General features: G+C 38.8%; 1 protein-coding gene across 1 annotated transcript; it reads right to left on the reverse strand.

Annotated features, from left to right (window-relative positions):
• Nucleotides 1–14,508: 14,508 nt before the first annotated feature.
• Nucleotides 14,509–16,626, reverse strand: LOC307055633 (spermatogenesis-associated protein 31A6-like; the record flags this gene model as incomplete). Its single annotated transcript, XM_079707832.1, is given in 2 exon segments — nucleotides 14,509–15,015; nucleotides 15,019–16,626. Coding segments are annotated over 2 exon segments (2,115 nt in total).

A 16,626-nucleotide genomic window follows, 5' to 3' on the forward strand; every position in this document is an offset into this window, starting at 1 on the left:
TACAGCACCTAAGGTTTGGAAAGTACTCAAATAAATGAAAGTTGGTGACATTGAAATACATGTATAACTGGTTTAGAAGAGTTAAATGATCATTGTTATTGAAAGTCATAAAGATACTTATGCCTTTGACCCAGTAATCCAGGAGTCAAAAATTCACATGCTTTCAGGGTCAAGCAAGTAATCTAAATGTGCCATGTTGGCCTGGGGGGGAAGGCAATGGGAATACAGGTTACTGTACTTGCCTCACCTAAACACATTCAGATTTACACTTTTATAAATACTGTCGATACAAGCCAAACAACCATAACCCCTGTCTCATTCAAAGAAACAATTCTGTAGAGGAAAAAAATATTCATAATAATGTTATTTGTGAATCTATCTGTAATAAGGAAAAAATGAAGACAAATGGCTAGTAATAGGAATCTGATTAAATTAAATATAGATTGTATCCATTAAATATCATATATTCTTTAACATTAAAATAATCCCCCAATTGTAATATATGAAAAATGCTTTAGTTATTGGAAATAGTGAAGGAATAACACAAAACCCTGTGTTTGCTGTAATTGCAACCATGTAAAAATGTACATCCTTGTTTAAAAAAAAGGATTAATCAAAATGAAGATAACTATGTTAGGGTGCTCAAAATAGAAATGATTTTTGTAAAGTGCAGCATTTAATAATGCCGTCATTTTTCCAATCCCAGTCTCTGGAGAGAACTTTGGCAATATCTCTTGGAGACTTAGAAGATGATACCTAGCAAGCAGAACCAGGTTACTTTGGGTAAAAGCTGAAGAATATGAATTGTGGGCTGAGCTACAAATAACATTGTCATAGCAACCTCCAAAGATTTCATAGAAAAGGCATGACTTGGATTTCTCTTTTTTTTTTTTTAAGGAAAATGACTAACAAGATCCCTTTTGAAACAGTTCTGATACAGTGAGGGATAAGATACAATAAGTTTGATAAAGAGTTTTGTTGAGAACTTGGGATAAACTGGCATAACCTTGAGATCAGAAGTGAGACTCCCTAGTGTAGCCTTAGCACATTATTTTTTGTGTGTGTATTGATTAGTTTTCAGTGACGTAACACTTATGTGATGCCAATCTGCCTTCCATGCAGATAATATTTATTTAATAATAAAATATTAAGAACAATATAATAATTCTATAATGATAATAATGGTTATTATAAGTAAAAAAGTTCAATTCTCCTTGTTAAGAGACATTTAATATATTTCTCTGATTCTTTATAATAAAGGCTTGATTATCTGTTCTCAGGGTTCTTCTGTGATACTATATATAACCTCCTGGAAACAGGACTGTGGAAATACTGATAGTATCAACGGAAATCATTGTAACTTCTTCCTTGGAAAGGGCGTATTCCATCAGTCTCATTGCCTCATTTGTTAAGCTGAGAGATCCTCAGTGAGAGATCATTTCAGTGTCCAAACTTCCTGCAAGGATTTATGTATTAAGCCCATTCTGTTTGAGTTTAGACCAGGAGTGTCCCTTAGGTTATTTTATGAACCCAGGTTTCCTGTAGTTTATAAAAGCTGGCCCAGCCCACTGGCAGAAAATCTGCTTCTGATAGCATAGTCCTGTGGTAACAACTTTGGTATCTTGCACAGATAAGCAGCCTTGATATAGGTCCATGTGGTTAAGGAGGAAGACATTGTCAGTAATTACTTTTACGGGGGATATTCTAGTTAGCAATTTTTTTCCAGTACGAGGTAAACATGTAAGTCTGGGCTTATCATAAATAGCAATATATCCAAAGTATCATTCTCAGACTACACACAGATTTGTGACTCTAGCTTTCTGTGTAACGTTAGAAAAACAAACAAACAAAAAAGCATAGTCAAATCACCTATTACCTCAAAATAAGGAGCTGTGTGGCAGCATCAGGAAGCATAATGAGTTAAGCCAGAATTAACAAGTAGCAGGGCTGAGTGTGAAACCCCTGCAGTTCAGGCCTTATCATTGAAACTGGCACCTGATTGCCCTTACAAGTAATACCTGTTCACTCAGTTCTTGAAACAATCAAATATATACCGTAAATATGTTTCTGCTAACACCTTTTGTATGTTTTCTGAAGCCACTGGTAGAACTAACCTTTTTAACCATCTGCTGAGAACAGAAGTCACGTTATAAGTCAAGTGGAACTTTGAGTTCTATTTCCATTTCTAAACATTTGACCACAAAATTAAACCTCAGATTCTTAAAGAAGAATTCAGTCTTCTGGGTAAGTGGGATCTGTCCACTCGTTCATTCAACATTTACTGAGCTGCTGCTTCATGTAGAATGTACAAGTGGGTTAAAAGATGTTTGAGGAGATTACTGTCTCGTTAGCCATCCAAGTAATCATCACTCATGCTGAAGTTTTGAATCAGAAAAAAAAAAGAGTTGAACCAATATTTGTTAAATTTTGCACACAAATAGCCCTAGGGAGCACAGAAGGGAAGAGTTTTTCCATTGAAAAAATGTATGACTTTTCTGAATAAATTAATATGTATCTTAATCATGTATGTTTCAAATGAGGAAAAGATTAATGTAACAGAATCATTCTGTAAAACCCCTACTGCTTTGAATCCTATGAAAACTTGTTGCTAATTTGAGGCTTTCAAATTTAAAGTCATAAGATAAGTTGAGCAATCAATAACCTTGAAATTTAGGAAAGTGACTGACATGGACTAGCCAGAAGGTTTTTTGCAGTAATTTGATATATAACTCTGCCCTAATCACTCTTAAAAATCAGCTAGACAGTAAAAAGTTCTCTACCTTCAAACCTCTTGATGAAGTTTTGCAGATTAATCTGAATGGGTTTAAAATTTGATGAAAAGATGGAGAGCATCTAAATTTAGTTTTTCTGGATAGCCACGTGCAAAAGAATGAGACTAGACCACTATCTTATACCATACATAGATATCAACTCAAAATGGATTAGAGACTCCAATATAAGATCTGAAACAATAAAACTCCTAGAAGAAAACATAGGCAGTATTCGCTTTGACTTTGGTTTTAGCAATATCTTTCTGCATATGCCTCCTCAGGCAAGGAGACAAAAGCATAACTAAACAAATGGGACTATTATCAAACTAAAAAGCTTCTGTACAACAAAGGAAACATCAACAAAATGAAAACCTACCAAATGGGAGAAGATATTTGCAAATCATGTATCTAATATCCAAAATAGATAAAGAATTCATGAAACTCAACAACAAAAAAGCTAACAATCCAATTAAAAAATGAGCAGAGAAACTGAATAGATATTTTTCCAAAGAAGGTATATAGATGGCCAACAAGCATGTGAAAAATGTTCAACATCACTAATTATCAGGGAAATGTAAATCAAAACCACAGGGAGATATCACTTCACACCCATTAGAATGGCTATTATCAAAAAGACAAGAAATAAGTCCTGGAGAGGAAGTGAAGAAAAGGGAACCCTTGTGCACTTTTGGTGGGAATGTAAATTAGTGCAGCCACTATGGTAAATCACATGGAGATTCCTCAAAAAATTAAGAATAGAACTATCATGTGATGTAGCTATTCCACTTGTGGGTGTTTATCCAAGGAATACAAAAACACTAATCTGAAAAGATATATGCACCCCTGTGTTCATCACAGCATTATTTAGCATAGACAAGATATGGAGACAACCTAAGTGTCCACTGATGGATGAATGGATAAAGAAGATACAGACACACTTACAATGGAATAATAGCCATAAAAAGATGAAATCTTGGCATTTGGGACAACATGGATGGACCTTGTGGGTATTACGTTAAGTGAAATAAACCAGATGGAGAAAGACCAATACCATATGATTTAACTCATATGTGGCATATAAAAACAAGCAAAACAAAATGAATGAAGAAACCAAACTGAAACAAATAGATACAGAGAACAGAGTAGTGGTTAGCAGAGGAGAAGGGGGTGGAGGGAGGGCAAGATGGGTAAAGGGGGTCAACAGTATGATGACAGTTGACAACCTTTTGGTGGTGAGCACACTGTAGTTTGTATAAATGTCAAAATATAATATTATACACATGAACCTTATGTGTTATAAACCCATGAAAATATAAATAAATAAAAATTTAATAAATAAATTTACTTTCATTAACTTATGAAACAGCAACATACTTTGCCCAATTTACTTAGCTTCAGAATTTTCATTTGTTCAGTTTGAACCAGAAGAAGTACCTTTATTGGTTTATTTTTTTTTCTAAAATTCTAAGACTAAATTGTTATTACAATGTCTTCAAAAAATTATTAATAGAATGCTTTCATAATTATCTCATGTAAATATTTAGGTAAATAGCTATGTAATAGCTGAATTTTCTCAAACTGTTAAAATATTATTTCTAAAGGTATATTTCAGGTTAAGAAGAATTAAGCTGCAGAGATATAACGTTTAATGATATTTCTCAAGTGATAAGAACTTACTATCAGAAGCATGTAATATATTAGTACCCTCATTATGAAGTTCAGATTCTCCAGCAGAAAATGCTCAGGGCATATGTGAGTGATGATAATTTTTTTTCTATGCCTATATTCCTATAGCATTTCTTATCATGATGTCATTGTGTAACTGCATTTAAAGTGGGCTCTTAGGGACTTCCCTGGTGGCGCAGTGGTTAAGAATCCGCCTGTCAATGCAGGGGACACAGGTTCGAGCCCTGGTCCGGGAGGATCCCACATGCCGTGGAGCAACTAAGCCCATGCGCCACAACTACTGATGCCCACGTGCCTAGAGCCCGTGCTCTGCAACAACAGAAGGCACTGCAATGAGAAGCCCACGCACCGCAACAAAGAGTAACCCCCACTCCCCGCAACTAGAGAAAGTCCACGTGCAGCAACGAAGATCCAACACAGCCAAAAATAAATAAATTTTAAAAAATGATTCTTTAATAAATAAATCAATCAATAAATAAAGTGTGCTCTTAAGCATTTGCCAATTAAAGAAACTCAACATAAAGACCCAAAGACCCCATCTGAGTTTGCTAAGTGATGCAGTGTTAATAAAACTGTGGCTCATTGGAATCTAGTGTGTTACAGGATTTTTTGCACACTTAGCTCTTCAACTGATTTGGTTTGGATTCTAGTCAAATTACTTGGTACCTTGGTTAAGTGGGCTTGTGAAAAATACCTGATGTATACAACCACTTCCTATGGAGCTAATAGCTATGTGTTTGCTAAGTATTTTGTGAGAAGAAAAGATCAGAGAGCAAAGAAAGCTGGATTTCCTTAAAAGCACTGAACTGTAACATGTATGTAAAGACTGGGTAATTACTGGGCAGAAAGAGGCCTGCCAGTAAAAGCCAACTATATGCAGCTCCCTTCTTTTGCTGAAAATCTGTCCTAGTTTCATGTTAAATTATATATTAAAAGAATACTGCATTTTTCTATAATGATGTTTTCATAATATAGAGGGTATGTTTCTGACCAAAGACTCTACATCCACAATATATGATAAAAGCAAAGGTATAATGATAAAATATCATACTCAACTCATTTAAGTAGTAAAGTATATTCTAAACCTCATAATGGACAAGTATAGTCACTGTGAGGTAGTTCTATAAGTCTCTAATATATTTTTAGAAGGTATATATCATGTTCAAACGAATTTCTACTATATCTTAAATTATAACTATATAAAATGAACACATTAACTTTAATGACCACTTATTTACACTAATATAAGTCTGTTCCCCAACAAGAAAGATGTACATATGTATATGGGTGTTTGTATGAGTTAGGTAACTGGCATCTTTTAAAAAAACTCTTCAAGAAAGCTTGAAGTAATGAATTTTCATGTAGCATGAGGAGGTAATCAAAATCATTCTCCCATATTTCCTTAATTCTAAGGTACCATATGTTGTATATGCCCTTAAGTTAGGGAAACTTTTTTTGGAAATAAAAAGCAAGTACACCAAATGCTCACATTAGAAGGAAAATTCTGGTTTTATAAATTTTATAATGAAAAAAGAAAATGGAATACATCTTTTTATTTACCTTAGAATTAAATTTGAATTTAAGCTTAATTTCTACAGTGACCTTTAGAAATTTTTATTATGCAGTCTTTCTTGATGATAATTTGTAATTTGCTATGATTGATTTAGAATTTCCAAATTTCCATCCATTTTTAGAATTCAAAATTTTGGCTAAAACCATCAATTATTTGAAATCCTCTCTCAATCTAGACTGTGCCAGAGGCCAGTACCTGAGCTGATCCTCTAGAGAGCTTCATGGAGAGTATAATAAGGGGAGCCCTTGTTGAGTAATTTATAATTGATTAACATCATCATGAATTGCTCCCAACTTTATTCATGATTCTGAACACTTGAGATAATTGAAATACCAAAAGAATGAGTATAAAGCTATTAGGACAAGTGGATACTTGAGCCTACTCACAGTCTCTTTGAGGCAGAGGCTCATTTTGTGCATAAGTGTAAAGAAATATATTTTTGGAAAAATAATTCTAGTTCCAGTTAGAAGATGGTGAACTCAGAGATTTCATTTATCACTGCTCAAAGTGTTTAGAGCCATTGAAAACATTTCCCCCTAGACATTGACATGATGGACTTATTTTAATCAGCAATTACAAAAGTTGACCAAGTGCCAGGCATCAGTGAGTAGATTATTGGGCAAAAATCTGTTTTTTCCCCTTGTACAAAACCTGGATGCATCCTGTCCAAGGACAGACTTAAACAGGCAAGGGAAAGTTTATTGAAAACTATTGCAGTTGGAGAGAGAGATTGGACTAAACTCTGCTGAAACAAAAGGTGGGACAGTTTATCAATTCTGGAGTGAGCTAGTGGACTGGTACTGGAGGACATTAGGAGGAGACTGGTTAATGTGATTAGGCCATCTGTGTTTGCTAATCAGCACTTATTGAAGTTAGACTCTTGCCCTCCCACAGAGAATGCGGTGCTATCTTTCTTGATGAATACATTTCGAAAAATGGCTCCCATGTCCGTGAAAAAGACATTCCTGGGTTGTAAATCTGGCAAGATTACTAGAAGAAGATTTACGTGTCAAAGGGGTGAAAAAAGAATTTGCATGTTTTTTAGAGTAAATGTTCTAAATAAGGGGAGGTCAAGGGCCTATAAGTCAGGAAGAAACCTGTCTAAAGTTTTATTAAGCTGAAAGGAATGTTAAGGCTGTCTTGGTCAATCTAAACCTTGAACACAGGTACAGATGTTTGCCAACTCTAGAGAAAAGCCTACAAGTACGACCAGCTCCTTTACCTTTAATTTCCCATCCTCCCTAATCTGATTTAGGTATTTCACTTGTGTTGTCACAGGCTTACCAATATCACAGAATTTATCAGGTCAAATTGCAATTTTTTGTCTGTTTACTACTCTTGACACTAGACTGTAAGGTACCTGAGAACAGGGATCCTGTTTACATTTGTAACCACAGGACCTACTGTAATTCCCCTTACCTCAATTAATGCCTGCTAAAATAAACTGAATTCTAAAAAATTAACAGAAAAGTAGCTGAGATAGGAAATAAGAATGTGGGAATTACAAAAAAATTAAGAGCCTTTAGTTTAGTAAAATGAAGATGGTAAGGGAATATGATCAGAAGCCATATATTCCTAGAAGGTATGAAATTTTCTAGTAAATCCTAGAAAACTAGAAGTTGGCCACAGCCAGTGGAGATAGGAAAGAGGGCTCACATTTAATGTACACTATATGGTAGACACTATGTTAGCATATCAAATTTAATTGTTTATCTGTGAAGAAAGCACTGCAAACCCTATTTTATAAGTAAGAAAACTGATACCTGGAGTGGCCATATACCACCTACAGAACAGTGAACCAAGATTTAAACACTCACCTTTATGGCCCCAAGTCATAAAGCTATTAAACTTGGCTGCCTTAAACATAAATTATAATAGTTTAAGTTTAGGAGAGAAAAATGATCAATACTTTTAACTTTGCATATGAGATGATATCCCTAGGAAGGGATCACCCTCAAAATATAAATAGAATCAATAAGTATCAGATGTATCTTTAAATACTAGAGACAAGCAAGGGTATAAAGAAAACTGGTGATGTTTGGGGGTACCTTCCAAAACTTTTGAAGGTGGTGTCACCACAAGGAGACTCTGTCTCTTGGTAGCACCATCAGCTCTGCTTCTGGATTGGATGGATGTTGAGATGACGTTAGAAGTGCTCTTCTCTTAGAGTTAGGACATTCTCTGATTCTTTAGTAATGAAATACCTTTGATTCTTTGCTTTATCACCAAAAAAGATTGTTTAAAGGAACAACCTTTTTGTTTTTCCAGATACACACTGGGAATGCTATTTACCAACTCTCACTACATGCTAGAGATATGATGGTAGTCCCCTTATATATCCCAGTATACCGTACAGAAAATATTAAGGCTACTGGCATCAGTCCCATATGGTTAAATAAGCTATTTAAAGGAGGATATTCCTGAACTGGAGAGGGATGTCTGGGACAAGAGCAAGCAGGATGGAGAGGATTTAATCAACAATTTAGTTTTATCTGGAAGCCTGATAAAATTCAAATACCCATGTCTCGCTTACATGGGACTTATTTTTCAACATAATATGGCTTGACAATGTTTCTTAAGAATTTGGGATGAGAAGGAAAAACATAATAATTTAATCTAGTCAATAAAAGGAATATTGATGTTCCTCATATTTCTTTGAAATCCTTTGGTAAATTTCTTGACTTGTCATCTGACTGACTTTTACCCTTTTCTAGAAAAAAAGCATAACAGGAGGAAGTAAGACCTAGTGCTTTTTAGTGTACTCTTGGCATTCTTCCAACTCTTCTGGAAAACATCATTCTATCACTTATATTCCTGTAGAACTGTAAGTTGAAATGAAGAACCCTCTTACCCAGCCTCTTACACAAAAGTATCACGATATTCTTTAAAAGACCCTATCCAAACAGACACATTTTAAATAATTATTAGTTCACCATCATGACCCAACAAGACTGCAAGGTTGCTTAGCAACAGAATCAGGCACTCTTAACAGGAACATGCATGGGAACAATGGTGAAAAGTGATGGAGATCTTACAAAGGCAAATTCTTTGAATTAAATCTTTGTGAAACGACATCATAGGGAAAATGAGTTTTTTAACCTAAGAATTGTTTCCTGAGATTGATACATTATTTCATAGCTAAACATCAACCACTTTCCATAGAATAGATAGAACAATGGAACTTTTAGTCTTTACATAATTTAGGGCACTTACAAAACATTACTTATCAGTGTTAGCTTGAAAATGAATAATATTTCTGTGTCGTCCCATTATCTTTAAAACTGTATAGATATATAAAGAAAGGAAGTTACTTACAAAAATAAATACTGCAAATGTATTTGATTAACGATGTTCTATTTTTATGTCATACGTAATTAGACTATAAAAATTGTATTCTTTTAAATTTGAACAAGATATAAGTATATATATATATATATATATATATGTCTACATACATACACACAAACATGCATTATCTATCTAATTCCCATTTCCAGTGGAAAAGAAAAGAAAAGAAAAGAAAAAGCCTGCAAAGCATTGTCTCTTTGGGACTCCTAGATTGACTAATTTTTGGCTGAATGGGCTGATTTTATACTACAATACCTGTAAAGGCACTAACTTGCTTCTATTAGTAAATGGAAGAAAATCCAGTACATTTGGGCTCTGTTGATGCAATATGTAAACACCCAGCAAGTTCAAAGAGTAAGCTCAACATCCTGGCAGAAGACCTCAACTTTGACCCTAGTCCCATCTCTGGCTTGGACAATTCACTTAACCACCATAGACCTCATATTCCTCATCTCTAAAAGGAGGCCTCCAAGATTATTTTCAGCTCTAAAATTCCTAAAGTTCATGTACATCAACTCTAAGTAGCATCATTCTTTTTTCTCACAGAAGAATTGTTTGTTTTACTGCATTGGTTATTTGACTACTGTCTTTATGTAAATACTAGAAGTAGCAGGCTTGTTCGCCAATACATTCAAGTATCAGGCAGAAAATTTTCAATATTGGGTTTTTGTTTCTTTCTTTCTTTCTTCACGGCTGATTGCATGTTGCAGAGGTGATTTTTAGTTTCTGGAAGTTAAAAACATGCAGGTGTAGATATAATATGCTGCAGCCATTTATATCACCAGCCATAATGTTTTAAAACAACTGGCTTTTTTGCATAGTCTTTAGAAGAGGGTTAGATGAGCACTTCTGTTTTCCTTTCCTTGAGAAGTTTTATAACAACACCGAAAGGTCATCTTTAAAATGTCAGACAAGATTAACAACAAAATCTTGGAAGACAGCCAGTCCACCAAGGAAACAAACCCAAAGGACTCTTTACAGATGCAGATCTTAAATAAGCAACAGAACCTGAGAGTGGGGTGAGGGCAGGGGAGAGAAATACTTTGTAGCAAAGAAATACATTCAAGAGATGCCTCATGGCCTTGAACTGTTGGAAAGGAGTAGCAGTAAACAAACCTGGCCCCCAGCAATTGCTAAAGGGCACGTTCATTAGGAAGTTGGGAGCAAGAAGTCTAAGATCATGAGTCAGAGAAGCAGAATCATGAGCCACACCCACACTGGGTTCTATATGCTATTGTCAAAACCAAGAGAAGTTGATGTAAATATTTTAATTGCAAGGAATTGAAAAAGTGGTTTTTAATCTCACTAGTTGATGCCAGGCCAGGTTTTTGATTATACAACGGAGGATGTAGCTCTATAGTCCTGACAGCTGAGTAGTAGAGAAGATGCAGTTTTCTTCCCACAAAAATACCACTTCTCCTACTAACAATTCTAAAGGGAGAGAAAGCCTTTAACAGAGAACACATTAAAGGAGAGTCACAGTTATTTAAAACCAGAAACTTAAATATTGATGGAAGAAGCAAGTAGGTTTAGGAAGAGAGCAAGCTACAGAAATTGATAAAAGCTTTGCACTTTTAGTTGAGATTTTAAAAATTATAGACAGAAATGGAGAATTCTCTGCAATTTGTATTTTATCCAGTATTCAACTAAGTGGCCTATTAGTTTAGTAGGATGAAAAGTATCTTGCTGGCAAATGTGGAAACTAACACTGAAACAAAAATAGAAGGTAGAGACATATTTTTGTAGCAAAGGATTTCACCAGCTTTGTCAAGGTTGACACAAGAATCATATTATAGTTATACTTAATATAAATGTTAGATTATGTAATACATAAATGTATATTCAGTAGAAATAGTCAATAAATTGTACATAATGTACTACAGTAGGAAATGTTAGGTTCTTTTCAATGAATACTTTATAGCGTTTTTGCGATCTTTATAAAGAGCCTAGTTTTTAAATAAATACTATTTCAAATTTGGGGAATGAGAAGTTTAAAATAAGATGAACCAGATTTCTACAATCCATTTTCTGATGCTCAAAGTGGGCAGCCTACAAAATGGAGCATGGCTGAGGCCATGTGGTAATCTGTGTGTTCCTTGCACTGTTTGAATTATATTATACATCCGTAATATGCAGGGGCACAAATCACTCATAGGTTATGCTTTTTAGGCAAACTTTTACACACGAATAACAACTAATTAGAATAGACCTTAGCAAAACCGTGATGTTTGCTTGTTTCATCAAGCTCCACTTTCTGAGTTTCCCTTGTGAGTCTATTTATTGCTCTGTCTTCTCTCTTCCCTGATACCCTCTGCAGAACACTTATGCCCTCAAGTTCTCTTCCCTCTTGCACATCATCAAAACTTGCTTTTGGATCATTCAGGCTGAGGTAAAAATGACTACGATCTTAAAGCACAACCAGTATTTGAATTTTAATGGGAAAAAAAGATTTAAGCTAAAGGGATGAGATTCCGAGATAAAGGGATGAGAGTTGAGTGCCAACCATCAGTTAGTAGATGAGAAGACATTTTTAGGCATCAAAACTTTTCTGCATCTCTAGTCATAATACTAATTCTGCAAGCTATATATATAATATATTTATCATGCTGCCAGTTTGCTAAGTGGTTTCATATTCACTAAGAAAGACTTGTCAATGGATACTGAAGAATAGATGTGAGGTCTCTGTGTGTTGTCTCTGGGTGAGATCTCTGTGTGAAGTCTCTGTATGAGGTCCCTTTGGAAGGTATCTCTGGGAAATCTGTTAAATCTGTGCTAGGTTTCTGTCTGAGGGTCTGTGAAGCAACATGAGGTCCCTGTGTGAGGTCTCAGTATGTGATCTCTGAGAAAGGTGTTTGCGTGAGAAGTCTCTCTTGAGAGGTGTGTCCGTGAAGTCTTTGTGTATTGTCTCTGGGTCTCTCCATTTCTTTTTTTCTTTTGGTCTCTCAATTTCTTGTCTTACTGTACCTTATGGAAGACGGAGCAGCAAGAGAAGGGCAAAGGGACTTGCTTCTTTCTGTTTTCTTGCTGTTCCATCAGCATCACCTGTCTGTGGCACTCTCCCAGCAGGAGCCAGGGGGGTCCAAGTCCAGCTTCCCCATATTCCCAGAACTCACTTCTGGGTGCCCCTGAGAGGACCCAGCAGCAGCCAGGCTCAGGTCCCAGCCCTGTCAACTCTTTCCTCTGGGTACCGACCCCTCCCACAAGTCCTGGCTCCACTCTCACTGCTCTGCCCATTCTGGAGGCTGCCTTGGGAATCGGGGCCCAGAGGTAGGGCCTGGCTCCAGGGAGAAACCAGGGGTGTGAGCAGTCCTGTGCTCACTCTGCCCCCTCCACCCCAGGTCACAGCATTTCCACATGTTGAGGGGCCTGACAGGGATGGGGGATGGGGTCCATTTCTGTTGTCATCTGGATCAGGGGCATCAGCTGGAACAGAAATCTCCACAATGAGAAAGACACCACCTGGAGCTGTGTCCACCATGTGCCCTGCACATGGCAGAAAGCACCAAATCACTCTAGAGGAATTCTTCCTCATCTCCCTGCTTTTCCATATGGATGGGGGTCAGGAGACAAGAAAAGCTGTGCCAGAAGCAGATCAGTGGAACACTCCTGGATTGCACCCTGCCCCATCCACTTTGCACAGGTCACCTCCACACCACCACAAATCCTGTCTGATTGCTTCTTCACCTGCCAGGCTCTGGGGTGATCAAGGACTGGGAGACAGGCAAGGCTTACTACACAATCACAAGCCAGTCCCCACCTCTCTCCTGGAGCAGTCCTTTGGCCATGTGTTTATGTGAAGGTCACCAGACTAGGAGTCACATCCCAAGTTCCCTAGTCCTGGCTTTTACACCTATTGTTAAGTTATCCTTTCTACAAGTCAAGAGGTGATGATGTGTAAGCTTATTAAATATAGTATTAAGAGATTAACCTTCCCTGATTTGCTTTACTTCTATAAGTTTGACCTTCTGTTTTGACCTAAAGGTGGTTTCTCTAGGTCTGTGATCTTAGAGTTGGAATAGGGTAGAGACCCTGGCGTGGGGCCATGGTGAGCTACTGGACCCTTAACTTTTCCTCCCCTTTAGGCCTTTAGATGGTGGTTGTATGTCAGGGGGCTGCTCTTTCAGAACTGCAATTTATGGGAATCTGGTACCACTTTGCCTCCTTCCTTGGATCCAATGATTTTTCTACACCTACATCCCACCCTAAATTCACAGTGTTTGACCATCAGATAGTTACTACCCACAGTCACACCCCTATTCCATTCATCCAAAACTCCTTCTCTGGGGTTAACATAGAGTGGAAGGTAGGTGACCCATGAACGCAGCCATTCATTTATATGGGACTGGACTCAACACAGCCCTCAGCAGCCTCCCTGATACTCCCCCCACCTACACACACAGAGCTGGAAATGCCATCCTTGCTGCTGCTCTAAAGTGTAGGAAAAACAGAGGTGGGGGAGGGTGATGCTGTACATTTTATTATGGCTAAGCTAAAAGGGGTTCATAGGGCATATCTCAATCCCAACCTTCATCAGAGAGAGAAGGAACTCTTAAGAGCAGATGTTGTATATTCCCTACCAAGAGATCCAGGGGCAAGATTTCTCCTGTTTCTGAACTCACGAGCCCATACTCTATTCCCCCCAAACTTCCATCCACTTGGCTCTGACACTTCCTGGAGCCTGAATTGGAATGTCCGGCCCTATCGAGTAAACCTATCCACTACAGTTGCATAAAGTTCAAAGTAGCATAGAAGAAGGAGAAAGACTGGTTGAACCAGATCCTTGGGTGTGGGTTTCATAGGTTTTTCCCATCTCATTGTTAGAGTAATTTTGGTTTGTGTAATGACAGTATTATAAGGTGCAATGAAGGGACACGAGACAAGGAGCAAGCTTGTGATGCTACTGTCAACCTCCCTCCATGCCCCTCCCTTCTAGAAGACAAAGTGCACAGCACAGACAGCAGCCATTACACTATGCTTTTATTAGAAAAAAAAAATATATATATATATATATATGTATTGGGGAACATTAAATATCTTGGATGTGCTAATGAGAAAATCATTTTCTCTACATGGACTGAATTTTTACTTGGAGACATGTCTTCCTACTAAAGGGAAGACTAAAGAAGGATTTTACTGTCGACCAGGCAAGACACCTCCCCAAAGATGACAATGCCTTGGACAGTGTTGATGGCGGGCTGGGGCACCTGGAATCGTTGGCCCATACTGGCAGGTACTAACTGGAAACAAACTCTTCTTGGGGGGCAAGGATGGGAGGCACCTTAGGCCCAGCTGCTCATCGTCAAACCTTACACTTTTCAAACTATGTTTGTGTCTGACTTTCCTTTCCCTGATAGAACAGCTCTGGCCCTTGGAGGTGGCTTTATGACTGCAGGCTGTATAACCCATCATTCTCCGTTGCTCTGGGTAGGAGGTAAGCCTATGGCCGCAGAAACACCCACATACTGGGACTTGGAATTCCAGTTTGTGTTCATTTAACTTTGTGGCATGAAGTCCATGGTGAATTGCTCTTTTTTCTTCTGGGATCTGTCCAACAGCTGTCATGCGTGCCTGACCCTCAGCAGTCTCACTCTTCAAGATTGATCTGCTTTTGACTGATCCGTGACTCTGGGCAGTGGCTTATATGGGCTTGAATTTTTGCAGAGCATCTTGACCATTGACTTTTTTATTGGGGAAAATCCACTTTAAAAATAGCCTCATCCTTTTTCTGAAGAGGCTTTCTGGAGGGCTATGTTTCTTCTCTGGCATGAGCTGGAGACATCTGCTCCCAATAGAGTCTGTTATTCCCCTGACCTGGGCAGGGTGGCTCATACTTCCAGCTTGAGAGGTCCCTAATTCTTTAAACCTTTCTTCGTGCTCTCCTGGTTTATGCCTCCTACAGTCCTCTCTTTTGTAAGTAGGGGCAATCATCTTGCTCTGGCTCTTCCATGAGTCTTGGAGTTTTGAAGTTTTGGGCTCCTGCTGCCCTAGGTTGCTCCTTTGGGCTTCCATAAGGCCACTTGGCTCCTGGGAAGCTAACCTGTCTCTGGTGGGGACTCTCTGGGGATGGCACTGAGGCACCTGAGAAGCCAAGTTGTCTGCAGCAAGGAACATGTGTTTGGGAAAGTCCTGAATCTGGTTGTCTGACTGTACCTTTACTTTGGAGTTAAACTCACTAGCAACCCCCATGTTAAGGCATGGCTCACCTGGATGTTGGAAAACAGACATTCTAGGTAGTAGGAAACTTTTACTGGCCGCTGGCACCTCTAAACTCCTCATATGTACATTTGTGGTTTGGGATTTTGTCAACCCTTTGGTTTCCAAGATAACACTAGACTGTGGTTGAAGAGCAGGAGACTCCTTGGCCTCCACAGCCTCCCTGGCCTCTTCACCTCTCAAAGATTGGGATCCTAAGTTCACCTCCATCACTGTTACCCTATGGCAGGGGTCTCCTGAGGCCTGACCACCACTCTCCTCTGTTGGCTCATTCCTGACCATTGCTGAACTTGGACCTGGCTCTAGGCTGTCCCTCTTGACCCATTCCCCAGTCTCACTCTTCCAGGTTCTGCCCACAAGGCTGAGTGTGAGGGACTGAGAAGGTGGCCTGCCCTCCTGTCCAGTCAGAGAAGCCTTTGAGGGCCCATGGTAGTCAGCAGATGGAATCGCTCCCAGGGCACTCTGGATTTCCTTACACACAGTTGAGGGGACAAGGAGAGGCCTCTTCAGGGTAGGAACTGACTCTTCTGTTATCACCTTCTCTCCTGAATGAGCCTGAGGAGGTTTCTCCAGGAACTCAGCACACTTGACTGTTGAGTGGGACCCAGACACACAGGTGGCTGAAGGGGAAGAGGCAAACTGCAGGACGGTGGAGGGTTGGAGCTTTTTCAGCTTCAAGAGATTTATGGGCTTGAGGACCTTGAGGGGGAGGGTCCACCTGTGCTTTACCCAAAACCTTCTAATATGTGCTTCCAGCAGCTCTCGAGTGTCTGGATCAAGGAAGGAAGCCCTACAGGAGGTGTTCATGCAGGGTTCCCAACCCTTCAAGCAGTATCTTCCACAGGCTCCAGCAGGCACTGCTTTGCACATCTCACCAGGAGGGTCTTGACATGAGAGCTGATGAAAGTTGCCCTTGCCAGGAAGCCTCCCCAGGCAGCTGTAAGAGAGCAGATGGGGCCAGGATGGCTGGACAGGACAGGCAGGGGTGGGCACCTGTATCCCAAGAACCCTCCTCTGCCCCCACACTGACTTCAT

Source organism: Hyperoodon ampullatus (assembly GCF_949752795.1).
Source record: "Hyperoodon ampullatus genome assembly, chromosome: 7".
Lineage (NCBI taxonomy): Eukaryota > Metazoa > Chordata > Mammalia > Artiodactyla > Ziphiidae > Hyperoodon > Hyperoodon ampullatus.